Source organism: Phycodurus eques, chromosome 3 (genome assembly GCF_024500275.1).
Source record: "Phycodurus eques isolate BA_2022a chromosome 3, UOR_Pequ_1.1, whole genome shotgun sequence".
Lineage (NCBI taxonomy): Eukaryota > Metazoa > Chordata > Actinopteri > Syngnathiformes > Syngnathidae > Phycodurus > Phycodurus eques.
Window position 1 is genome coordinate 18210801 of NC_084527.1, and position 27413 is coordinate 18238213.

Sequence of the window (27413 nt, forward strand, 5' to 3'; positions counted from 1 at the left end):
GAGAACATGCAAACTCCACACAGGCGGGGCCGGGGATTGAACCCCGGTCCTCAGAACTGTGAGGCAGACGCTCTAACCAGTCGGCTACCGTGCCGCTGATTTGAGTATTCATTATAAAATTACACATACTGAAATCTGTCATCCATGTAACTTGATACTTGTATGTATTTTAAGACGTTTATTGAACGGGACAAACTGTCAAGCACAAATACAAAATGAGAACACTCAGAAGGACCTGCTGTAGGCAACAGCTCATGCCCAGATGCTCACACGCAAACTAAGCGACCAACTTTACTTCAGGCCATGCCTCTCCTACTCCTCTAACAAATACTACAATAGTAGAAGTTATATTGGAAGTTATATTAATTACCCTTTGGAAAACTATTTTATTTCTTTACATTATCTTTTATTAGGTTTTCTTCTTCGGTTGGTCACAGAACTCATCTGGTATACGCGCTACCAACTTTCGCATTTGGCAAAACAGGTGAAAGCACTTCCTTTCTGGCATGGATAAATGGCAGGACCCTATCGCAGGAGACCAGGACAAAGCACCCATAGGAACTTTAAACCTCTACAATGGCTTTTTTTTTTTTTTTTTTTTTTTTTTTTAAACACAAGATGTCACCACAGAGTACGGTCGCTCTGAAGTGCGAAACACAACAGCAAATAACTAAACACAACGGCAAGTTAAAAAAAACACGACAGCAAATAACTAAACACAACAGCAGATGAAAAAAACACAATAACAAATAATGAAACACAACGGAAAATTAAAATAACACAACAAATACCTAAAGACAACAGCAAATCAGAAAAACACAACAGAAAATAATTAACATAACGGCAAATTAAAAAACACAATAACAAATAATTAAACACAACGGCAAATACAAAAAAACACAACACCAAATAACTAAACACAACAGCAAATTAAAAAACTCAATGACATTAAGCTGTTGGAAGAGGTAGGTACTGGTCGGGGATAAGACTCATCGCTGATTGGATGAGAGGCATGACTTGATTGGATGTTTTGGAAGTTATTCTGCATCTGGCATGGTTTTTAAAATGAGCAAATGATAGTTTGACTCGGGACATACGGTATGTAACCCGTCTGATTTTGTAGCGCTGCGTTACATAACTACTTCAACGCTTCCTGCGTGGTCGACCACACCGGTTCAAATCCACTCTTTCACTGTGTCATCTACAGTGTTGCCACAGTTGCCTTGAAAAAGTAACTTAGTTACTTTACTGATTACTTGATTTAGAAAGTAACTAAATTAGAAAAAACAAAACTTTTTAGTTACTTTCAGCAGCTGTCAAGTGGCAGGAATATCACTTATCCATAGTATAAAAAAATAGCATTAGCTTCAACCGTACCCATTACTTGGTAATGTACGCGACACAAGTTACAGAATGATGTCATCAACATGAACAAATAACTTAAATATGAGTGTAGTTGAAGCCACGTTAAATGAGAAACTTAGAAAAGACTTGGCATGCCAATAGCCACCAAAATATGAACAAGCACACCATTCTCAGTACAGACTCTTAAGACTCTTAACGGATAGACAGACAGACAGCAAGAGACACAGACTGTAGCAACCCTGCTATATATATATAACGTCAAACGAAATAGTGAATTAATAGATAGATGGACGGACGGACGGACAGACAGTCTGATAGACAGATAGATAGACAGACAGACAGATAGATACATTTAGACAACTACAGATCGAGACAAATATAGAGCTACACCAGGGGTGTCCAAACTTTTTTCAAAGAGGGCCAGATTTGGTCAGATGAAAATGTATCGGGGCTGACCATTCGGCCTGATTTCTACATTAATTTCTTGAATTCATTCACTATTTCGTTTGACGTTATATTTTAGTTTCTCAATATGGGATTTTTTTTTTTATTTGCTATGTGCTGCAATCATCAAACTAATACATATTTTAAATATGACATACTTCACTCTGAGTGTGTGCAGTGTGCAGTTCATCTATATAATTTCACTTTTTGAATTTAACTACCTAATAAAAGATTTACACTGTTTTCACGTGAATGCCAGTGATGTGTGCGAGAATGTGATTGACATGCTCGCGTGAACGCATTTGAGTAGTGTTCATGAGAGCAAGACGCATGCGTATGAGAGCATTTGAGTAGTGTGAATGAGAGTATTTGAGTCATGCTAATGAACACTCTCATACCTTGCAGGTATGAGAGTGTTTGAGTAGTACTTGAGTAGTGTTTGAGCCTTTCAGTAGTTTGTGTGTGTGTGAAAGCATTTGAATAGTGTGAGAGCTAATCCTGAATAATGTCCCTAACGCAAACACAGCTTTCATCCATTGTGTTTGCGCCGCTGGCTGCTTGGGTACACGTGAGGAGACTATGTGTGGCAAACGTGCAGCACGTCACGTGACGTCATGGCCCCAGACGGCTCCCTTGATAAATATTTTGCCTTTTATCGATATTGTACTTCGTTGTTGTGTGCATTTCAGTTATGAATAGTTAAGAATATATATATATATATAATGTGTTTTGTCTGTTGTATTAGTCATTACTAACTAAAGTAACGCGTTACCGAAATCACCGGTCATGTATTGGGAGACGAGTGCCCTGGCTGCCAACTCAGCGGCCAGCAACTTTGTAAGGTTTGGGAAGTTGGGTTTCTTAACGTACTGTACATCCGCAACGCCTAGCTAGCTCCCGTTCCACAATACATATGAGGTGACGGTGGAGGCTCAGGACAAAATCACGCCTTTCAAATAATTGTGTTTCTGGTATATAGAGGGGACCCAGACGCACAAAAAAGTCAGTGCGCGCGATATTGTAACTCCTACAGGAAAGTGGCCTGTGACCTTTTGAATGGGAAAAATGCGAATTCTTCAAATTTTTTCAGGGTTTATACTTTTGTGAACTCCTCCTACAGCTTTCATCCGATTCACTTCAAAGTTGGTGTGTATCATCTCAAGACATGGGACATTAAAAGTTATCAAAAGCTATTTAAACCGACGAACTATATGACGGGGGGGGGCCTCAAACCTTTCATTCCACATTTTTCGCCACAAGAACAAAAATGCCTAAACTTTTAACAAAGTCTCATTTCTTCTACGTTTCACCTCGAGCTACAAAAATCGGCTGTATCGACCCCAGACGTACAAAAACTTCAAAGACACGCATAGCCTAAACCCAACAGGAAGTCACCTGCGACTTTTTAAAGGTACACTTTTGGAAAATTTACAGGTGTCACACTTCTGCGAACTTGTCCTACCAATTTTATCCGATTGACTTCAAACTTGGTCAGTACCATTTCAACACCTGGGACATTAAAAGTTATCAAAAGCTTTTTTGTCCGACATACTATATGCCGGTGGCGGCTCGTCGACCGTAGCTTTTCTGAGGTCGCCGAAAACAGAACATGGCGACAGCTCATCAAAGACCTATGTGCGCTACATTGCAACTTCGGCGACGAAAATTCCTACACGCGTGTAGCACCCCCACAAGAACAAAACTGTAATTACTCAACAGAAAATAATCCACGGCCTTTTAAATGTAACATTCACAGTAGTTCAAAGTCTGACCATCATGACTGACAATACATACAGGAGTGGAGAAGGCCTCAAGAGTTCATGACTTGCTTTCAACACCCGCATTTAGTCAGTATAACCTTTGAAAAGGCTTTCCTACAGCAGGGGTGTCCGATGGGGACTGGGGGCCATCCCTCATTTTTTGTGTGGCCCACGTTTACTCAATAACAAGGAGGGAAGAAAACGAGGAAATGAGGAAACGAAACAAGGAAACGAGGAAATGAAACTAGGAAACGAGGAAGGAAAGAAAAAGAAAATGTGGAAACAAGGAAACTAAACAAGGAAATGAGGAAATGAAACAAGGTGTGTGTCCTCATTTCCTTGTTTCCTTTTTTCGTTTCGTTGTTTCCTCATTTCCTCGTTTCCTTGTTTCCTCATTAAATTGTTTCCTTGTTTCCTCGTTTCCTTGTTTAGTTTCCTTGTTTCATTTCCTCGTTTCGTTTCCTTGTTTCCTTCTTTTGGTTTCGATGTTTCCTTCCTTCCGTTCCCTCGTTTCCTTGTTAAGTTTGACAGCTTTCCTGGGGCAGCCGTGGCCCAATGGCGAGGATCAAGACCCTGACTGGACCATCCCCCGGACTCACAGTTGTGGTGTCCTTGATACCCCGAAATGCCGACTTTCCTTGTTCCCTCGTTTCCTTATTTCTTCATTTCCTCGTTAAGTCAGGATGGCAGGTGCTGCGTTCAGATCGCAGTCTGGAGGCGTGGGTTCAAATCCCACTTCTGACAGCTTTCCTTTCCCGTGGCCCAATGGTTAAGATCATCGCCTGCCACTGTGGATGACCGAGGTTCAAGACCCTGACCGGACCATCCCCCGGACTCACGGCTGTGGTGTCCTTGAGCAAGACAATGATACCCCGAAATGCTTCAGCTGCCCCCTGCTCCAGTGTGTTCCACTAAACGTGTGTGTGTTCACTGTGATGGGTAAAATGCAGAGAACAAATTTTGCGTGGATGCATGCATGTTCATGACAATAAAAGGTGATTCTTCTTCTTTCCTTGCTTTCTTCCCTCGTTTCCTAGTTTCCTCATTTCCTGTTTCCCAGTTTCCTAGTTTCCTGTTTCCTTGTTCCGTTTCCTCGTTTCCTTGTTTCCTGTTTCGTTTCCTTGTTTCCTCGTTACCTTGTTTCCTTGTTTCGTTTCCTTGTTTCCTAGTTTCCTCGTTGGCTTGTTTCCTCATTTCCTTGTTTCCTGTTTCTTTTCATGTTTCCTCGTTTCCCAGTTTCCTACTTTCCTGTTTCCTTGTTCCGTTCCCTAGTTTCCTAATTTCCTTGTTTATATTTTTTACTTCTCAGATATTAGTTTTGTTTCCTCGTTTCCTAATTTCCTAGTTTATATTTTTATATATTTTTTACTTCTCAGATATTAGTTTCGTTTCCTCGTTTCCTTGTTTCCTCGTTTCCTTGTTTCCTCGTTTCCTTTTTTCCTCGTTTACTTGTTTTCTTTTTTCGTTTCCTTGTTTCCTGGTTTCCTGTTTCTTAGTTTCCTCGTTTCCTTGTTTTCTCGATTCCTCGTTTCCTCTTTTCCTAGTTTCCTTGTTTCCTCGTTTCATTGTTTCCTCATTTCCATTTTTCCTCATTTATTTTTTCCTCGTTTCCTTGTTTTCTTGTTTCGTTTTCTTGTTTCCTCGTTTCCTTTTTTACTCATTTCCTTGTTTTCTTGGTTTGTTTCCTTGTTTCCTCGTTTCCTGTTTCTTAGTTTCCTCGTTTCCTTGTTTCCTCGTTTCCTTGTTTCCTCGTTTCCTTTTTTCCTCGTTTTCTTGTTTCGTTTCCTTTTTTCCTCGTTTCCTGTTTCTTAGTTTCCTCGTTTTCTCGATTCCTCGTTTCTTAGTTTCCTCATTTTCTCGATTCCTTGTTTACTAGTTTCCTCGTTTTCTAATGTTGTTTCCTAGTTTTCTCGCTTCCTTGCTTCCTCTTTTCCTAGTTTCTTCGTTTCCTTGTTTCCTAGTTTCCTCATTTTCTAATTTCGTTTCCTTGTTTCCTCGTTTCCTTGTTTCCTAGTTTTCTCGCTTCCTTGTTTCCTCATTTCCTAGTTTCCTCGTTTCCTTGTTTCCTCATTTTGTTGTTCCCTAGTTTCCTCGTTTCCTTGTTTCCTTGTTTCCTCGTTTCCTTATGTCCTAGTTTCCTCGTTTCCTAGTTTCCTCGCTTCCTTGTTTCCTCGTTTCCTAGTTTGGTAATTTTCTCGTTTCCTTGTTTCCTAGTTTCCTCATGTCCTTTTTTCCTCGTTTCCTTGTTTCCTAGTTTCTTGTTTCTGAGTTTCCTCGTTTCCCAGTTTCCTACTTTCATGTTTCCTTGTTCCGTGTCCTCATTTCCTTGTTTTACTCGTTTCCGAGTTTCCTAATTTCCTAGTTTATATTTTTTACTTCTCAGATATGAGTTTCGTTTCCTAGTTTCCTCGTTTCCTTGTTTCCTAATTTCCTAGTTTATATTTTTATCTATTTTTTACTTCTCAGATATTGGTTTCGTTTCCTTGTTTCCTGTTTCTTAGTTTCCTTGTTTTCTCGATTCCTCGTTTTCTCGATTCCTCGTTTCCTAGTTTCCTCGTTTCCTCGTTTTCTAATTTTGTTTCCTAGTTTCCTAGTTTTCTCGCTTCCTTGTTTCCTCGTTTCCTAGTTTCCTCGTTTCCTTGTTTCCTAGTTTCCTCATTTTCTAATTTCGTTTCCTTTGTTTCCTAGTTTTCTCGCTTCCTTGTTTCCTCATTTCCTTGTTTCCTAGTTTTCTCGCTTCCTCATTTCCTAGTTTCCTAGTTTCCTTGTTTCCTCATTTCCTAGTTTATATTTGTATCTATTTTTTACTTCTCAGATATTGGTTTCGCTTCCTTATTTCCTCGTTTGCTAATTTTCTTGATTCCTCGTTTCCTAGTTTCCTCGTTTCCTCGTTTTCTAATTTTGTTTCCTAGTTTTCTCGCTTCCTTGCTTCCTCGTTTCCTTGTTTCCTATTCTCCTCATTTTCTAATTTCGTTTCCTCGTTTCCTTGTTTCCTAGTTTTCTCGCTTACTTGTTTCATCATTTCCTAGTTTCCTCGTTTCCTTGTTTCCTTGTTCCCTCGTTTCCTTGTTTCCTAATTTCCTAGTTTATATTTGTATCTATTTTTTAATTCTCAGATATTGGTTTCGTTTCCTTATTTCCTCTTTTCCTAGTTTGCTAATTTCTCGATTCCTCGTTTCCTAGTTTCCTCGTTTCCTCGTTTTCTAATTTTGTTTCCTAGTTTCCTAGTTTTCTCGCTTCCTTGCTTCCTCGTTTCCTCGTTTCCTTGTTTCCTAGTCTCCTCATTTTCTAATTTCGTTTCCTTGTTTTCTAGTTTTCTCGCTTACTTGTTTCCTCATTTCCTAGTTTCCTCGTTTCCTTGTTTCCTCGTTTCCTTGTTTCCTTTTTTTTCCAATATTTTTTATATTATATATATTTTTAGATTGTTCGAGGATACAACTATCTGAGAAGTAAAAAAATAATTAAAAATATAAAAAATATATAGAAATATTAGTTTCGTTTCGTCGTTTCCTTGTTTCCTCGTTTCCTTGTTTCCTCGTTTCCTAGTTTCCTCACTTCCTTGTTTCCTCGTTTCTTTCCTCGTTTCCTAGTTTCCTCGCTTCCTTGTTTCCTTGTTTCCTGGTTTCTTGTTTCCTTTCCTTGTTTCCTCGTTTCCTTGCTTCCTCATTTCATTGTTTCCTCGTTTCCTTTTTTCCTCGTTTCCTCGTTTTCTCGATTCCTAGTTTCCTCGTTTCCTAGTTTCCTAGTTTTCTCACTTCCTTGCTTCCTCGCTTCCTTGTTTCCTCATTTCCTAGTTTCCTCGTTTCCTTGTTTCCTCATTTTGTTGTTTCATTGTTCCCTCGTTTCCTCATTTCCTTGTTTCTGAGTTTCCTCGTTTGCTCATTTCCTTGTTTCCTGTTTCTTTTCATGTTTCCTTGTTTCCTCGTTTCCCAGTTTCCTACTTTCCTGTTTCCTTGTTCCGTTTCCTAGTTTCCTCGTTTCCTTGTTTCCTTTTTTTTTCCAATATTTTTTATATTGTATATATTTTTATATATTTTTTTACTTCTCAGAGATTGTTCGAGGAAACAACTATCTTTCTCTCAACTAACTAACTATCTTTTTTATATAAAAATGTATATTTATTTATATTTTATAATTTATTTAATTTAATGTAATTTATATTTTATATAAAATATTTATTATATATATATATTATATATAAATATATTATATAATATAAATTGTATATTTTATATAAATATATAAAATATAAAAAATATATAGAAATATTCGTTTCATTTCCTCGTTTCCTTGTTTCCTCGTTTTTTTTATTTTTTTATTTTTAGATATTTTTTTATTTCTATAAAAATATCTACAATATAAAAATATTATATATAAATATGAGTTTCGTTTCCTAGTTTCCTCGTTTCCTTGTTTCCTAGTTTCCTCGAATCCAGATTTTTTTTTAAATATTGAAATTTTTTTTTTCAATATTTTTTGTATTTTATATATTTATATATATATATATATTTTTTTTTTTTTCTCAGATATTAGTTTCGTTTCCTAGTTTCCTCATTTCCTCGTTTCATTGTTTCCTAGTTTCCTTGTTATTTTATCTAGTTTCCTTTTTTTTTTTTTTTAATATTTTTTATATTTTAAATATTTTTATATTTTTATATATTTTTACTTCTCAGAAGTAAACTAGTTTACTAGTTTCCTAGTTTTCTCGCTTCCTCGTTTCCTCGTTTCCTTGTTTCCTCGTTTCCTTGTTTCCTTGTTTCGTTTCCTCGTTTCCTTGTTTCCTAGTTTCCTTTTTTATTTTTTTTTAAATACATTTTATGTTTTTATATATTTTTTATTAAAAAATATATATCAATATATAAAATATAAAAAATATTGGAAAAAAAATTCTATATTTTCAAAAAATATTGAAAGAAATAAAAAAGGAAACGAGGAAACAAGGAAACGAAACGAGGAAACAAGGAAACGAAACGAGGAAACAAGGAAGTGAGAAAAAAAGGAAACGAGGAAGCGAGAAAACTAGGAAACGAGGAAACTAGTAAACTAATATCTAAAAACTAATAACTAATATATAAAAATATAAAATATTTAAAATATAAAAGCTATTTTAAAAAATAAAAAAGGAAAAAATAAAAAAGGATTAAAGGAAACTCGGAAACAATGAAACGAGGAAACAACGAAATGAGGAAACTAGGAAACATAATATCTGAGAAGTAAAAAAATATATAAAAGTATATAAAATATAAAAAATATTCAAAAAAAAAATTTAATATTTTAAAAAAATTCTATATTTTAAAAAAAATTTGAAAAAAATAAAAAAGGAAACAAGGAAACGAAACTACGAAACAAGGAAACGAGGTAACGAAACGAGGAAACATAATATCTGAGAAGTAAAAAAATATATGAAAGTATATAAAATATAAAAAATATTGGAAAAAAAATTCTATATTTTAAAAAAATTCTATATTTTAAAATTTTTTTGAAAAAAATAAAAAAGGAAACAAGGAAACGAAACTACGAAACAAGGAAACGAGGAAACGAAACTAGGAAACGAGGAAACGAAACAAGGAAACGAAACTAGAAAACGAGGAAGCAAGGAAACGAGGAAGCGAGAAAACTAGGAAACGAGAACAAGCAAGAAAACTAGGAAACAAGGAAATGAGGAAACTAGTAAACTAATATCTGAGAAGTAAAAATAAATAAAAATATAAAAAATATTGAAAAAATAAAATTCAATATTTAAAAAAAATTCCATATTTTAAAAAAATATTGAAAAAAATAGAAAAGGAAACAAGGAAACGAAACTAGGAAACGTGGAAACAAGGAAACGAGGAAATAAGGAAACGTGGAAACTAGGAAACGAAACAAGGAAATGAGGAAACAAGGAAACGAAACTAATATTTCTATTTTTATATTTTTTTACTTCTCAGATATTAGTTGTTTCCTCGAACAATCTCTGAGAAGTAAAAAAATATATAAAAATATATAAAATATAAAAAATATTGAAAAAAAAAAAAAGAAAACTAGGAAACATTTAAACTAGGAAACGAGGAAACGAAACAAGGAAACGAGGAAACAAGGAAGCGAGAAAACTAGGAAACGAAACAAGGAAACGAGGAAACTAGTAAACTAATATCTGAGAAGTAAAAATATAAAAAATATTGAAAAAAAATTCTATATTTTCAAAAAATTCTATATTTTCAAAAAATATTTAAAAAAATAAAAAAGGAAACAAGGAAACGAGGAAACAAGGAAACGAAACGAGGAAACTAGGAACGAAACAAGGAAACGAGGAAACGAAAACAAGGAAAAGAAAACTAATATCTGAGAAGTAAAAAAATATATAAAAATATATAAAAGTATATAAAATATAAAAAATATTGGAAAAAAAATTCAATATTTTAAAAAAATTCAATATTTAAAAAAAATATTGAAAAAAATAAAAAAGGAAACTAGGAAACAAGGAAACGAGAAAACAAGGAAACGAAACTAGGAAACGAGGAAACAAGGAAACGAAACAACTAATATCTGAGAAGTAAAAAAATATATAAAAATATATAAAATATAAAAAATAAAAAACAAAACAAGGAAATTAGGAAACGAGGAAACGAAACCAGGAAACGAGGAAACAAGGAAACGAAACGAGGAAGCGAGAAAACTAGGAAACGAGGAAACTAGGAAGCGAGAAAACTCGGAAACGAGGAAACTAGTAAACTAATATCTGAGAAGTAAAAATATAAAAATATTTAAAATATAAAAAATATTTTAAAAAACAAAAAAGGAAACTAGGAAACAACGAAATGAGTAAACTAGGAAACGAACCAACTAATATCTGAGAAGTAAAAAGATATATAAAAATATACAAAATATTGAAAAAATAAAATTCAATATTTAAAAAAAAACAAGGAAATGAGGAAACAAGGAAGCGAGAAAACTAGGAAACAAGGAAACGAGGAAGCGAGTAAACTAGGAAACGAGGAAACAAGGAAACGAGGAAACTAATATCTGAGAAGTAAAAAAATATATAAAAATATAAAAATAGAAAAAATATTTTAAAAAATAAAAAAGCAAACTAGGAAACAATGACGCGAGGAAACAACGAAATGAGGAAACTAGGAAACGAAACAACTAATATCTGAGAAGTAAAAGAATATATAAAAATATATAAAATACAAAAAATATTAAAAAAGGAAACTAGGAAACAAGGAAACGAGGAAACAAGAACGAAACAACTAATATCTGAGAAGTAAAAAAATATATAAAATATTTTAAAAAATAAAAAAGGAAACGAGGAAAAACGAAACGAGGAAAGAAGAAGAATCACCTTTTATTGTCATGAACATGCATGCACGTGAAATTTGTTCTATGCATTTTACACATCACAGTGAACACACACACATGTTAGTGGAACACACTGGAGCAGGGGGCAGCTGAAGCATTTCAGGGGTATCAGTGTCTTGCTCAAGGACACCACAGCCGTGAGTCCGGGGGATGGTCCGGTCAGGGTCTTGAACCTCGGTCATCCACAGTGGCAGGCGATGATCCTCGCCATTGGCGCATGGCTGCCCCAGGAAAGCTGTCAGAAGTGGGATTTGAACCCACGCCTCAAGGGGAGACTGCGACCTGAACGCAGTGCCTTTGACTGCTTGGCCATCCCGACTTAACAAGGAAACGAGGGAACGGAAGGAAGGAAATGAGGAAACAAGGAAACGACAGAACGAGGAAACGAGAAAGCAAGGAAACGAGGAAACAAGGAATCTAAACAGGGAAATTAGGAAACAAGGAAGGAAACGAGGATATAAGGAAACGAGGAAACAAGGAAATGAGGAAACTAGGAAACAAAACAAGGAAACGACAGAACGAGGAAACGAGAAAGCAAGGAAACGAAGAAACAAGGAAATGAGGAGGTGAGGAAACAAGGAATCGTGGAAACAAGGAATCTAAACAGGGAAATGAGGAAACAAGGAAGGAAACAAGGAAACGAAGATATAAGGAAACAAGGAAATGAGGAAACTAGGAAACCAAACAAGGAAACGAGGGAAGAAGGAAACGAAGAAACAAGGAAATGAGGAAACGAAAATAGGTAACAGGAAACGAGGAAACGAAACAAAGAAACTAGTAAATGAGGACACAGGAAAGAAGCAAATGAGGAAACGAAACAAGGAAACGAAACGAGGAAATGAGGAAACTAGGAAACGAAACAAGGAAATGAGGGAATGAGGAATCGAGGAAACTAGGAAACGAGGAAACAAGGAAACGAAGAAACAAGGAAATGAGGAAACAAAACAAGGAAAAAGGAAATGAGGAAGCAAGGAAACGAGTAAACGAAACAAGGAAACGAGGAAATGAAACAAGGAAACGAGGATATGAGGCAATGAGGAAATGAAACAAGGAAATAGGAAACGAGGAAACAAGGAAACGAGCAAACAAGCAAGGAAACGAGAAAATGAAACAAGGAAGGAAGGAAACCAGGAAATGAGGTAACAAGGAAGGAAACAAGGAAACGAGGATATAAGGAAACAAGGAAATGAGGAAACCAGGAAACGAGGAAACGAAACAAGGAAACGAGGGAAGAAGGAAACGAAGAAACAAGGAAATGAGGAAACGAAAATAGGTAACAGGAAACGAGGAAACGAAACAAGGAAACTAGTAAATGAGGAAATGAGGAAACAGGAAAGAAGCAAATGAGGAAACGAAACGAGGAAATGAGGAAACTAGGAAACGAAACAAGGAAATGAGGGAATGAGGAATCGAGGAAACGAGGAAACAGGAAACCAGGAAACAAGGAAACGAAGAAACAAGGAAATGAGGAAACAAAACAAGGAAAAAGGAAATGAGGAAGCAAGGAAACGAGTAAACGAAACAAGGAAACGAGGAAATGAAACAAGGAAACGAGGATATGAGGCAATGAGGAAATGAAACAAGGAAATAGGAAACGAGGAAACAAGGAAACGAGGAAACAAGGAAACGAGGAAACAAGCAAGGAAACGAGGAAATGAAACAAGGAAGGAAGGAAACCAGGAAATGAGGTAACAAGGAAGGAAACAAGGAAACGAGGGATATAAGGAAATGAGGAAACTAGGAAACGAGGAAACGAAACAAGGAAACGAGGGAAGAAGGAAATGAGGAAACGAAAATAGGTAACAGGAAACGAGGAAACGAAACAAGGAAACTAGTAAACGAGGAAATGAGGAAACAGGAAAGAAGCAAATGAGGAAACGACACAAGGAAACGAAACGAGGAAATGAGGAAAGAAGGAAATGAGGAAACTAGGAAACGAAACAAGGAAATGAGGGAATGAGGAAACTAGGAAACGAGGAAACAAGGAAACGAAGAAACAAGGAAATGAGGAAACAAAACAAGGAAAAAGGAAATGAGGAAGCAAGGAAACGAGTAAACGAAACAAGGAAACGAGGAAATGAAACAAGGAAACGAGGATATGAGGCAATGAGGAAATGAAACAAGGAAATAGGAAACGAGGAAACAGGGAAACGAGTGAACAAGCAAGGAAACGAGGAAATGAAACAAGGAAGGAAGGAAACCAGGAAATGAGGTAACAAGGAAGGAATCAATATGGGCCATACCTTTGCACTTGTCCTGCAGTGCGGTTTCCACATTAAATAAATAATTTATTGTTATAGATTATTAGATGTTATAGTGTTTCAGATTACTCATATGATTTGTAACGACATTTGCAACAAGATAATACTGAATAAATGTGTGTATTTTGCGGAAGTACTCACTATTTGCACAGAAACAACGGGGGAAATGTGTGTTTTGAATTTGCCATTGTGTTTCGTTATTTGCTGTTGTGTTTTGCACTTCAGGACCACCATAACCGAAGATGACGATAGGCCATGTTTAGGCTTCGTTCATGTTTACGTATATCATATCATATTTCTGTAAATAAAAGATGTACATGCATTTGACTTTTGTCCGAAGACACCAGCCATAAAGAAAACAAAAATCTAGAAAGTTCTGCTTCAAACCATCATGTCATCAGCCTGTAATTAAGCTCGTTCGTGCAGCATACGCAAAACTCCACCGATCTGTTTTCACATGACGTTCTGCACACAGCGGATTCAAAAGTTACAAGTCCAAGTACCGCTGTATATAATAGGATATACAGTAAAGCGTTTAAGCGATACAGATACTGTCTGTATCGCTTTGGTGGTACTACGACTGCATTTGTCTGCTCAAAACGGCCTCCATCGCCAAGCCGGGAGTCATCTTAAGAAGTGTTCCTCATGCTTTATTGTTTTCATTTGCATTTGAAGTCCGACATATTCAAGCTTTTGAGTGTGCGGCGTCTTCTTCTTCGCGACGATAAACAAAACCGGGTCAAGCAATGTCAAACCCGCTGACGCTTTAGAGTTTAAACATATTCAAAAGCACCGGAGGGAGCATCTGATACGGGGGAGCTTAACGCCGCTAATTTATGCATGAAGTGATCAAGTCGAGTCGCAACGCGCGCACTCACACACACACACGGTAACGCAGTGTGGTTAGCATTTCAAACAAGCTATTCTACAATTAAAAACAACTCGAAGAGATAGGCAGTTTAGCATATTACATACGAGTTGGGTTTTTACTCTGAATCTTGTGAGATGGGAGAAATTGTACAGCGCAAACGCGCGCACCGAGCGCAGTACGCAAAGTGTCCCGACGAGCGCCGCGGCCGCTAATCCCAGTTGTACTAAAACACCGACATGTCCCATTGTTCACAAACGCACAATTGCTGAGGGTGGTCAAAAGTAGAGCCACATGCTGCTTCACCATGGAGCAACCAAAAGTGTATTTTTGTGCAGTGTTTCCCCAATTATTCGCAGTTTGCTTTTTCTTCCGGAACCCATCCTTGGTTATTCGCTGAAAACTCGCCTATTTGCTGTTTTCGGCATGCTCTGACTGAAACGCCCGAAGATGCACACAAGATGGATGGCACCAAAGCCCTGTTTCTTAGAAAAGCAGGGCTTTGGCTTCATCTTGTGCCATCGATAGGCAATTTTTGTCCTTTTTAGGGCGTGGCAATTACTGTGTATTTCACTAGTGAGGGGTTGCTATATTCCTTTGTCTTCCATACCCAAAATTATGAAATACATGCTTTTGTTCCTATATAATAACATTTTAACACTCTTAACTCTTATGAGAGTACAGTGGTGCCTAGAGATACAAATAACCAGACTTATGATTATGTTTTTTTTTTTTTATGGTTCACGAAATTCTAATATTCAACTGATTTTACTTCATCATTTTATTTTTTTCAATCTTTTTTTAAATAAATCAGTTAACTTATTATTTAATGACATTTGTAATTTAGATAAATGAATAAATGAATTTTTACGAACCAAGTTTTAGGTGGAAAAACTGTAAAATGACTGCAACAAACATTACAGGCCTCGTGATGATATAAGTACAAGATGGGCCAGATTGAAGAAGAGAGCTGGCCATAATTTAGAATCTTTAACCACATTATAATAAAATAAAATCAAACTACAGATTAAGATTAAGATGAAGTCATCCATCGTAATGCATGTCAATGAATATGGTATTTCAGCTATTCTCAAAATGTAAAATGTACCTCCACTAGTACACAGGCTCCCTCTTGTGGTATTCAAAAGAATCACTGAATTAAATGTTCAAACTGTTCGTTGTGTTACAGTGAATCATTTTTTGGTTTGTTTATTTGTTTTTAATAGTGCAGCACGTTAAGTACAGTTGAGTTGTATTCAATGTTTAAGTACAGTAATCTTAATCTTTTAGAAGTGTTTTGTTTTGAAATGTTTACTTAGGTACAATGTTTTATGGAACCTTTTTATTTGTAATGTATTTTAACTGAATCATTTAAGTACACATGTAGATTTTCCTTTATTTAAGCATGATGTTCAACAGTACGGAAGCGTATTGCGTTCACTTGGATTAAAAAAAACCTCCTGTTTTTCAGTGTAATTTTTTTGAGGGCTTTGTTTTTTTGAATAATTTCTTTCTGTTTTTCTGACAAATTTTTCTCCACCTGTTTTTTCACACATCGAACTCACGCGAGAACCTGCGAACTGCAAGTGACTCTTTGCGTACTCCGTAGTAAGCAACATGACCGACTTATTTAGTTTGATCAAGTTTTATTTTGATATGGGTTTAATACACTGGGAGATACTCCTGTCTTTGAGTCCCATAGATGGTATTGTTATTAGTTTGTCGACATTACGCAGGCACCTGCGGACTTTGCGTTTGTTCAGGAGGAAAGCCCATTCAGATCTGCTAGATACAGCAATGTTTGTCCAGAATCAGTTGTACAGATATGGTATGCTCCATGGATACAAGATGATGCATTTAAAATGCATTCAAATGCATTCGTGGTGACTCAAGAGACGATCAGGAGAAAATATTGGACCCGCATGATGTGCAACTGAGGCGCCGGAATCGGCTTCGCCGGCATATGTACCACAATCCCGGCCCAGCCCGCCATAAGTGAGTCCGCAAAGAGTCACTTGCAGTTCGCAGGTTCTCGCGAGTGAGTTCGATGTGTCCCGATAACTGGTGGGAAAAACATTTGTCAGAAAAACAGGTGGAAAATAAAATTGTCAGAAAAGCAGGTGGAAAATAATTCATCAAAAAAGCAGAAAAAAATATTCAAAAAAACAAAAATTACTCAGAAAAACAGGAGGGTTTTTTTTTATCCAATTGAATGCAATACGCTTCCGTACAACAGCGCATAATATTACAGGAATCAAACTTTGTCTTACTACTTCATTTCAATGTCGATCATTATGGTGGCATACTATATTTTTTAGGTGGACTAACTTGGTGTAAAAGGTTTGAGAACCAATACCGTAGTTGATATCTGGCTGTTATCCTTTGCAGGAGGTTCTTCAGATGGAGACGCAAATGGGAGGCAAGCTCCTGGACGAGCCCAAGACCCTCAACTTTAAGGACAGCACACACAACCTGAGACTATCCGTCCACGACGTGCCGCACCCGCACTGGAGGAGCAAACTCATTGCCAAGTATCAGGTGAACCAGTGGGGGGAAAAGTTCATTCTGCATTTAAGTATAAATACAGATACTTGTGTAAAAACAGAAATCATTGATTTGACTCATTGGCTTGAGTAAAACAAAAAAATACAGACTCTGAAATACTCAAGTAGAATAGATACCTGAACAATCAATCTACTTAAGCACAGTAACAAAGTATTTGTAACCCTGCAGGAGATCCCCTTCTACCAGGTGTGGAACGGAAACCAGAGGAGCCTCCACTGCACCTTCACGCTAGAGAGGATGAGCCCGGCCGTGACCGAGGTCGGCTGCAAGCTGTGCGTCAGGCAGGTGGAGGGCGAGGGCCAGATATTTCAGCTCAGCAACACCCTGGAGGAGGTACATGTTTCGGCATTCGCCTTCCATAATCATAATAATGGTCAATATATAGTCCGGGAGGATAATCCTGGATTCATAGCCATAGAGTGGTAACTCGACTTCTGAGTGTTTCCAGATACGAGCTGTTGCTCGGCCACATATTTATTTATTTATTTATTTTATTTTTTTTAGCTAAAGGTGCTCAATGTCGTCAATGAACTTCACAACAAGCAGCAAATAGTGAACAATTCTCCCAAAAAGAGGTGAAATGCTGTTTATTGCCATTTCCAGTTGAAGTTGAAACATTCAACAAATTGAATTACACTCTGTGTATTTAACCGAACCATAACTTACAAAGTCCACTAACTTAATGCTAAAACCCAATGCAAAATGCCATAGACAGGCCAACGAGCATCAAGCATCGATGTTGCGGTAGTTAGAACCCTTCAAGCAACGGATTTGGTGCAGCAACAAAAATAAAAAATAAAAATTTTTATCCTCTGTGGAAAAACAACTAATATTATTGCAGTTTCTAAATAGTTTTTGGATTATTACGATTGTCTTTATTACATTGCCCCCTGTGGCCAAGGTATGCATAGTAGAAAGAGCAACACAAAGCCTATTGAATTATAAAGAAGCTATTTCATTCTTTACATTCTCTTTAATTATGTTATTGTGGTATATTTTTATAAAATACCATACCGTATAATGCTATTTTATTAAAAAAAAAAAAAAAAAACACTTCACAAACATTTTAGTTGGTGTTTTGCGTGGCAGTGATTGGGGATATGGTCATGGAATCAGTGAAACTCGTAAGTCAAGGCACCACTGTATAATAATAATAATAATAATAATACTCACAAACGTATTATTTGTATTATTATCATCAATAATAATAACAATTCCAACTAAAAGTGACTACAGTGAACAGATTCATGTATATAAACAACCACAACAATAATTGAATAATAATAATATGAATATTATATTTCTGGAAAAAAAGTACATCCATTATACAATTTAATATGATGAATTTGATATTCAAAATCAAAAGTGAGTGTAATTATGCCCAGCAGCACCCACAGTATTCGCATATAGGAAAGCGGTTGTTGATGGTATATGCCCGCTTATTCAAGATTTTTTTTTTTGGTGGTGGGGGGGTTCATTTTTAGATTTTTTTAATTTCAATGCAATTATAATCAGCGTCAATTATTCACAGATTGTCGCGATCCCCAGTGACATTGTTTATGTATTGGATCCCATTAGAATTTCTGTAAATGAATCATTTGAGGAGGCTCCCCATCTCATTTGCATGAGTTTAGACAAACTTTGACATGGCCGTGGGGAGGGAGTTCAAAGCGGGGCCATTCCGGAAACAAACAAAAAAACAACTACAAAAAAACGGTCTGACCTTTGAAACCACCCAACAAAGCTCAGCTTTTATCGGTACACCAAAATCAAAGCCTCGCTATTCCGGTCATGTCGGCGTGACCTCTCGCCTCGCTATGAATGATTGAACAGTGTTTGAGACTTTGTGACTTGCAGACGTTTGAGAGTGTCCAAGTTGGGGGAGAAGTTCTCTGTGTGCTTCACTTCATCCTTCGGCGTCCTGCTCCATATTAGGGTTCCCAAGAAATTGAGTGGGAATGCCCAGTCACTAGCCCAAAAAGCTCGAAAAGAAACAAACCAACTGAAGAGAGACTAAAAGTAATTCATTAACTAAGTAAGTAAGTAAATACATACATTTTACAGTTTAAATTGAATGCAATTTTTTTTCATTTTTAAAAAATTATAATTTCAAAATTTACTTAATAAAAGTAATATTGTAAAAAGTAATAACTATTCAATATCCATCCATCCATTGTCTGTACCACTTTATCCTCACAAGGGTCGCGGGTGTGCTGGAGCCTATTTGCAAATCATTGTATTCCATCCATCCATCCATCCATTTTCTGAGCCGCTTCTCCTCACTAGGGTCGCGGGCGTGCTGGAGCCTATCCCAGCTGTCATCGGGCGAGAGGCGGGGTACACCCTGAACTGGTCGCCAGCCAATCGCAGGGCACATATAAACAAACAATCATTCGTACACACATTCACACCTACGGGCAATTTAGAGTCTTCAATCAACCTACCACGCATGTTTTTGGGATGTGGGAGGAAATCGGAGTGCCTGGAGAAAACCCACGGAGGCACGGGGAGAACATGCAAACTCCACACAGGCGGGGCCGGGATTTCAACCCCGGTCCTCAGAACTGTGAGGTAGATGTGCTAACCAGTCGATCACAGAGCCGCCTGTATTCAATATATTAAACTAAATTCAAATCTAGTTAACTTTAAAAATGATTTAATTTTGAATATAGAAATTTAATAAACACCATTAAAAACATACCTTATTTAGCTTAATTAAATATATGTTTTTTCTTATGAAAAACCATCACATTTTTTAATTTTCAAATTTTACAATAGAATGTGGTTCTTTATGTGGATTCACTATTAAACTAATACATTTTATACAATGTAATGAATGAAGATTCTTTAGCTATATGGGAAAGGCAACAAGGTTTTTTGTTCCATTTAAAAAACAGAAATACATAATTTTAATGTTAATTTTTTTAAATCTAAAACAAATTATTTTAGTTATTTTTTAATTAAATAATAATTATTTGATGTTTTAATTTAATTAAATTACAAATACATATTTTTAAAAAATCTGTCATTCTAATGTTAATGGTTTTATTCATTTGCTATACATATCGCTACATGAGAAAAGCCAAATATTAGAAATAGCTCTCAATATACATTGGTTCCATCAAGGCATGCTTGGATGAGTTAGGTGTGGAAGAATATTTTTATTGTACTGTTGTAAATATTGTAACTTGGAATTTTACCTTTACCTTTTACCTACTTGTACCTTGACTTACGATTTTTTCGGCTCACTAACCATTACTAGGTCGATTTATTTACTACTCCTATTGCTGTATTCTAATCTGTGTCTTTTGTTTGCTGACGCGTAGGAGCTCCAGTGCATAGACACGTCCCTGATGGACCCGGCCAGCAACATCACCACCTTAGTGGGGCCCAACGCCTTCCGCATCCCCTTGTCCATCAGACACAAACTGTGCGGCAGTCTGGACGCGCCGCAGACACGAGGCAACGACTGGAGAATGCTGGCCCGCAAGCTCAACTTGGACAGGTCGCTTTTTTTCTCTCCAAATGACTGTACAATACTGCCTATACCGTACATGCACAGTAATTCATACATACTACTTTTGGAAAATTTCTTACAATAATAAGTAACAATAGAGCACAACAATAACAGCGTCATTGTGCTTCCTTTAAATAGCTGGATGTTTTCATTTCATATTTTTAAACGTGGAATTAAAATGTAAAACTTGTGAAAAAAAAACATTGATTTACATGAGAGGAGCAAAATATTATTTGTTTTAATTACATACTGGACTGGTTAGCACGTCTGCCTCATAGTTCTGAAGACTAGGGTTCAAATCCAGCCTTGCCTGTGTGGAGTTTGCATGGTCTCCCGTGCCTGTGTGGGTTTTCTCTGGGTATTCCTGCCACATCACAAAAACATGCATGGTAGGTTAATTGAAGACTCTAAATTGCCCGTAGTTGTGAATGTGAGTGCGAATGGTTGTTTCTATGTGCCCTGCGATTGGGTGGCAACCAGTTCAGGGTGTACCCTGCCTCTTGCCCAGAGTCAGCTGGGATAGGCTCCAGCACGCCTGCGAACCTTGTGAGGATAAGCAGTACAGAAAATGAATGGATGGATGAAATTAACATTTAAATATTTCATTCATAATAGATAAAATTATCTATATAAGTAACGTAAAAATCCAGTTACAAAAAACGTTTCCATGACAGGCCATCTTAAAAAAAACAGCACTCACTATGCTGTAAGCATATTGTATTGTCACATGGAGTTGTTTTTCAATACTTTGGACGATATGAGAATCAAAATGCGAGTTTTGTCTCCCGTGTCCCCTCGACATTTTGTGTGTGTGTGAGAGAGAGAGAGAGAGAGAGAGAGAGAGAGAGAGTAAGTTCAACGTGAGCTGCAGAGCAGACCAGCGGGAGAAAAAAAAACAAAGTAAAAGGAAGAAAATAAATGGGAGAGAAAGTTAGTGGACGGAAGAAGAGGATGAGACAAACTATCAAAGTATTTCCATAGGAACTTCAGGGACTTTGATGGACTTACCTGTTGTCCTTGTTTTTGTTTTTAACAAAATTGTGTTTTATGGCCTGAGATTGGCTGGCAACCAGTTCAGGGTGTACCCCGCCTCCTGCCCGATGATAGCTGGGATAGGCTCCAGCACGCCCGCGACCCTAGTGAGGAGAAGCGGCTCAGAAAATGGATGGATGGGTGGTGTTTTATGGCTCTAATCCTCCCTATAGATGCCAAAGATAGGGGCAAAGCGCTTAAAACTCAGAGAAGCATAAAGTACCAACACCATGCATCTGGAATGTACACGATCATGAACCCATGTTACATAAACAACAGTAGTTCAATTATTCAACACAAACAAACCCTCTTCATATGAGGTTCCTCAAAGGTATTAGCCAACATTCTAGCATGAAATAACACACTAGCACATACTGACATGACATGGCGGTAGTTATAAACCTTTAAGCAATGGATATTTGAACATAAACGGGGTGGTACCAGACAATATAACAACACTCACGGGCATATGTTCTTCATCATCTGCAAAAACTGCAACTTACTGAGTCACTTAATTGTGACTTTTTTCTTTGTCCATTTATTATGTTCGTATTATTCTGCCCTAAGGTGACCAAGGCACGCACGCCAGAATGAGCAACAGAATGACCATTGAATTATTGTGATGCACAAACTGTTGAATTGTTTACACTCAATTTAATTGGTGTATGTTATTAATGTGTTTTCAAAAAGTAAAAAATTGAAGAGTGCAATTTTCCTATAAAACAAATTTACAGAAATTTTTCATAGTGTGTTTGTTTGTGTGTGTGTGTGTGTGTGTGTGTGGAGGGAGGTGAAGGGGTAGGGCTTGAACAGATTACATTATGTTACATTATTACATTATTTACATTAATTTCAATGGAGAACGAAAAGGGAAGACTTGAGCTAGGAGTGTTTTGTGTTACGAGCGCGGTCACGGAACAAATTAAACTTGTAAGTTAAGTCACCACTGTACAGTGAAAGTGAGATCCCTGTTTGCTTTTGGCGTTCCTCAGGTACCTGAACTACTTCGCCACCAAGTCCAGTCCAACGGGCGTCATCTTGGACCTGTGGGAGGCCCAGCACTTCCCTGATGGGGACCTCAACGAACTGGCTGCCGTGCTTGAAGAGATGGGTCGCCACGATGGCAACTTCTGCTCCATGACCGTGGAACACTGACCGGGCTAGGCGACCAACGACACGGACAAATGGCAACGGTGACCACATACGCGGGCCAGGCTAACGGAGGAAGACGCTAGCGCAATGACCCAAAAACAATCGAACAAACAAAACAAAACAAAAAACGCTTTGGGGAGTGTTTGTACGACTTTCTAACTGTCGAGAACTAACTAAGCTAGCGATGTTACTTAAAAGTGGCATCGGATGTAGCGGGCTAACAAAACGAGCTAAGGAAGTAGATTGAAGGAAAGCCTTAGCAACAGTTGCTTACTGTTAGTGGGCGTGAATGAAAGATAGCTTGAAAAAGTGCTTTGGGGAGTGTTTGTATGACTTTTCCCTGTCACAAACAAACATAACTAGTGATGTTACTGAAAAGTGGTATCATATGTAATGGGCTAACAAAACAAGCTATAAGGACATAGACTGCGAGAAGGCATTAGCGACAGTTGCTTAACACGAGTGAGCGGAAGCAGAAGATAAGAAAAAATGCTTTGGGGAGTGTTTGTAAGACTTTACTTGTTGGGAACAAACTAAAGTTACTGAAAAACTGGTACTGTATGCAGCGGGCTAACAAAATGAGCTAAGGATATAGATTGAATGAAAGTGTTAGTGATGGTTGCTAACTGATAGCGAGCGTAAGTGGAAGAGAGCAAAAAAAAAAAAAGAAAACGCTTTTGGGAGTGTTTGTTTTACTCTTTTCCTGTCGTGACCAAACTATAGTAGCGATATCACTTAAAAGTGGCATTGGATGTAATGGGTTAGCACAACGAGCCAAGAATGTCGATTGAGGAAAAGCGTTTGTGACGGTTGCTAACCGCTAGTGAGCGTAAACAGAGGATAGCTAAAATAAAATGTTTTGGGGAGTGTTTTATTTTTATTTTGTATTATTATTTCTTTTTACCCGTCTCGTGATGTTACTTAAAAGTGGCAACATCTGGAGCGGGTTCACAAAACGAGCTAAGGACATAGGTTGAGTGAAAGCGTTAGCGACAGTTGCTAAATGAAAGATAGCTTTAAAAATGCCCAGGGAGTGTTTGTTCGACTTTTTACCCTTAAAAAACAAAACAAACTAAAGTTTGATGGAAAGAATTAGCGACAGTTGCTACCACCGGGCAGTAAAAACAGATGATAGCTCAAAAAATATGATGCAAATAAAAAGGCAAGAGATTAAATGACCCCGCGAATCAGAGGCGCAGTCCTAAAGCAACTGTCAATCAATGGTCCTGCCTAGCAACAAGCCCCTCACATCAGCCCACCTCCACTTGGATGATGTCATCATTCGACCGTTTTTCGTGAGACGCATGGCAGATGGAAAAAAAGTGCAGATGTATTTAATGAGCAGGGTTTATTTTTATGTGTACATGCGAAAAGCAGATCCTCCCTAATTATTATTCATATTTTTATTTATGATACTAATTATTAGAATGAATGAATGCAAGCCATGGTAAGAGCATTAATGCGTTACAACTGCAGTAAGCAGTATTAGTTTTCATAATGACTAACAACCAGCAAGGGGTAAAAAAAAGAAAGAGAGAGTGAGAAAAAGGATGCAGTGAATGCACCACGATTGATAGACTCATTTTATTCCCCCCCCTATAGTTTTCAAATACGTCATACATATTTATGCAGTGGAGCGTCTCTGCTGTAAAAATGTGATGTCACCATCATGACTTTGTTGATCTGTAGCGCCATCAAGTGGTCTTTACAATACTGTTTGTGTTTTTATTTCGGTGAATTGTGTAAATACATGATTATCATATATATAAATTACTATTTTATTTTAGCTCCTCATTGATGATCGTTGTTATGTTTGGTGTATCATAATAATTGCCATAATTATTTAGGTTTTTACAAACACTTCCATGATCGCTATGAGAATCGTGTTTGGATGATTTATTTATTTTTTTAATCCAAAAACTATAAAAAAACGAATTTCTTCAGGAAAAAAAAGCTACATTTTGAGAAGTAATTCTCAAAGCACAAATTTCATTTTTCATTTTTGGTGACCCACAAAATATATTTGAAAAATTGGGATTAATTTTTCTTAAAATGCATTATTTAATGTATTAAAAATAGCTAAAGTTTTAAAATAATTAAAAACAATTTCTTTTATTTGTATATTTTTATTTCACATCAACACACAAAATACTGGAAGAGAAAAGATTAATACTTTTAAAAACATTTAAAATTTTAAATTGTTTTGCGTAATATTGAACAGATGTTTTTGTCGGATTATAAAAAGATTTCCCCACTTTTTTTATTTTTAGGTCAGTGCTAAAAAAAAATGGGGGTGGGGGGGGGATTCATTGTTCTACAAACATGCTTCATTTTGATCGAAGTTGTTCATAAATGTGAAAAAAAAAATCTGATTTAAAAAAGCAAGATATTGGGGCGATCATCTAAGCAGTCTTTTCTTTTCAGTTTTAGGTTGGCTCTCAAACTGTTTGGGGAAAACAAAGTATGGATTATTCTTAAATCTTTTTCTGGTTTGACATTTTTTTTACCTTAAGTAAAATATTTAAAATAATGATTCAAATCAAGCTTTTTTAAATTGCCATATTAAAAAAATATTTGAATAAAAAACAAATTGTATGAATGAATTAATCAAAGCATGCTTTTTTTAGGTTGGCATTTAAAATGAGGTGGAGGGGAAGGCATGTATTATTCTAGAACTATGCTCAGTTCTGAATGGTTGTCCATAATTTTAAAGTTTTTTTTATCATAAAGTATTAGTAATAGCAGTGTTAATAATCAAATCAAACCTTTTTATTTATTTATTTAGGTTGACCTTCCAAATTTTTGTTTTCTTTTTTAAATGATTAACTATTTTGAAAACATGCTTGTTTTTTATTTTAGACATTATTTCCATGACCAAATGAATCAAAATATTTTAAATCATTTAAAGCAAACTTTTGTATTTGTATTTATTAAAATATTATATGGACGCTGAAAATGTTACAACAGAAAGTATTAATTATTCTAAAATCATCAGAAATTTGAAATGTTTTTGCATAATTCTGAACAGTTATTTTTCAAATAAAAAAAATATTTTGACAAATTCCTCAAAGCAAGATTTTTTAATCCAATTTTATTATTGTGAAAAAAGCGAAATAATGTTAGTTTGTTTAATTTGGGACTCCAAATAGGATAAAAAGGATGTAGTATTCTAAAAACATTCTCAGTTTTAAGTGGGTGTCCTTAATTTTGAACATATTTTTAAAGAAAAAAGGCAAAATATTTTAATAATATAACAATCCATTAATCAACTTTATTTCTGCAGGTTTTTCAGCTCAAACTGGAAAAATGACACCAATTATTTTATAGTATATATATTGTAAAAGTTAAGCAAAACAAAAGCTTTTCATCAAAGGAAGATTTGTTTTTTTTTATTACGTCAGTGCTAAAAAAAAAAGTGATGAATTATTTCAAAAACATCCTTAACTTTGAATGGTTGTCCATCATTTTGAATACATTTGAATTCCACACCTCCACGTGCTCTTATATTGAAAGTATCCAAACGTCAGTATGTTGCAGGCAAAAGGTTTATTTTTTTTATTATTATTATTTTTTTAAGTGTCAGGTTTCTCTTTTGGGGGTGCTCAAAAATTTGCTGCAAACTGGTGGTTGATGTGAATGTTTCCTGATGTAAGTGCTCATTTAAAAAAAAAAAAAAGGGGTACAGGGTGCGTTTCAAACGCAAACTCAAACCCAAAGGCGATGACGACGACGACGACCTAACCACATTATTTTCAAAACAATCTGCCAGTCGACAGTTTACCTGCCGGATGAACTCTTTACATGGACTGTTGAAACAAATGAAGTGTTGTTATTGTATTGAAACGTAAGAAAAAGAAAAAGAAAAAAAAAAGCAATTAGAAACTAGTACGTTTTGTTTGATTTCTTTGTCGACTATGCAATTTGCCATTTGTTCTCATGATTGACGTCTTAGCTGTGCTTGTAACATTTTACTATCAGGGGTGATTTTTTTTTGTTCTTTTTTGTTGACACGTGTTGAATTCTCGTGACTGTTTTGGTTGCATCCGGCACGCTTTTCTTTTCGCTTTCCCCTCCTCTTTCTCATCCTTCTCCCCCTCCCCCCTCTTTCTCTCGTTGTTCTCTGTACAAAGTGTAAGAAAGAATTTTTAAGACAATTAATAAATTATATTTATAAGCAATGCTGAACACAACTTCCTGTGAGGCAGGTTTTTTTTTCCACTGTGAACCACTTTTCACATTTGAGTAGTATCTGTACACTAAACCTCCATTTGAACCTAATACAGTGGTGCCTTCAGGTACGTGTTTAATTTGTTCCGTGACCACGCTTGTCATTCAAAACACTCGTATCTAAAATCATCTGTCCCGATTGAAATGAATGAAAATGCCATTAATCCGTTCCAGCCTACCAAAAACAACAAACATTTTTTGTAATTTGAGGAAAATGACACACTGTAATATTGTACTTTATAAAAACAAACATACAGTCATGACAGTGTAAAGAATGAAACAGCTTTTGCCACCTTTTTTGCTTCAACTCAATGCTCCTTCTGGTGTGTGCGCCTAGGCCACCTGGGGGCAGAATAATGCAGACATACTGTCTAAATGTGTTGCTCCATCGTTTGTGTTCACATATCTGTTGCTTAAAGGATTATGGTGCTATTTGTTGGCCCGTCTATGTCATTTTGAATTGTTTGTTAGCATTAAGCTTAACTTCTGAAGTCAAAGCTATGTTGTTGTTTTAGATACACAACGTGTAATTCTCTTCGTTTCACATTTAGAAAGTAAATGAAAAAGCTTATAAGTCAGGTCACTCATATCTCAAGGCACCACTGTAGGTTGAAAATCCAGTGCGGTAAATAGGCATCCTACTTATTGACACCATATTTGCACCTCTGAATAGTGCCTTTAAACTCAATTTGAACCTTTGCTTGTTGATTTGGACAAAAAAAAGTCTCTCTAAATGATTAATCAAAAATCATTATTGATTAATTTGATAATTAATCGTTGTATCTCTATTACAAACAACATGAAAACACTGACGGGGAGCTGCTGTGGGCCACAGCGCACGTTGAGACGCTCACGCACAAACTAACCAGCCACTCATTCAC

General features: G+C 36.4%; 1 protein-coding gene across 4 annotated transcripts in view; it reads left to right on the forward strand.

Moving 5' to 3' along the window:
- Nucleotides 1-26485, forward strand: part of LOC133400079 (netrin receptor UNC5C-like) — a 332980-nt gene extending 306495 nt beyond the window's left edge. For all 4 annotated transcript variants that reach the window (XM_061672304.1, XM_061672302.1, XM_061672305.1 and 1 more), the window contains 4 exons: nucleotides 16428-16577; nucleotides 16773-16937; nucleotides 19931-20109; nucleotides 22146-26485. In XM_061672304.1, coding sequence (XP_061528288.1) covers nucleotides 16428-16577; nucleotides 16773-16937; nucleotides 19931-20109; nucleotides 22146-22308 — 657 coding nt within the window. In that variant the 3' untranslated portion in view covers nucleotides 22309-26485. The remainder of the gene's footprint in view (nucleotides 1-16427; nucleotides 16578-16772; nucleotides 16938-19930; nucleotides 20110-22145) is intronic.
- Nucleotides 26486-27413: the final 928 nt, after the last annotated feature.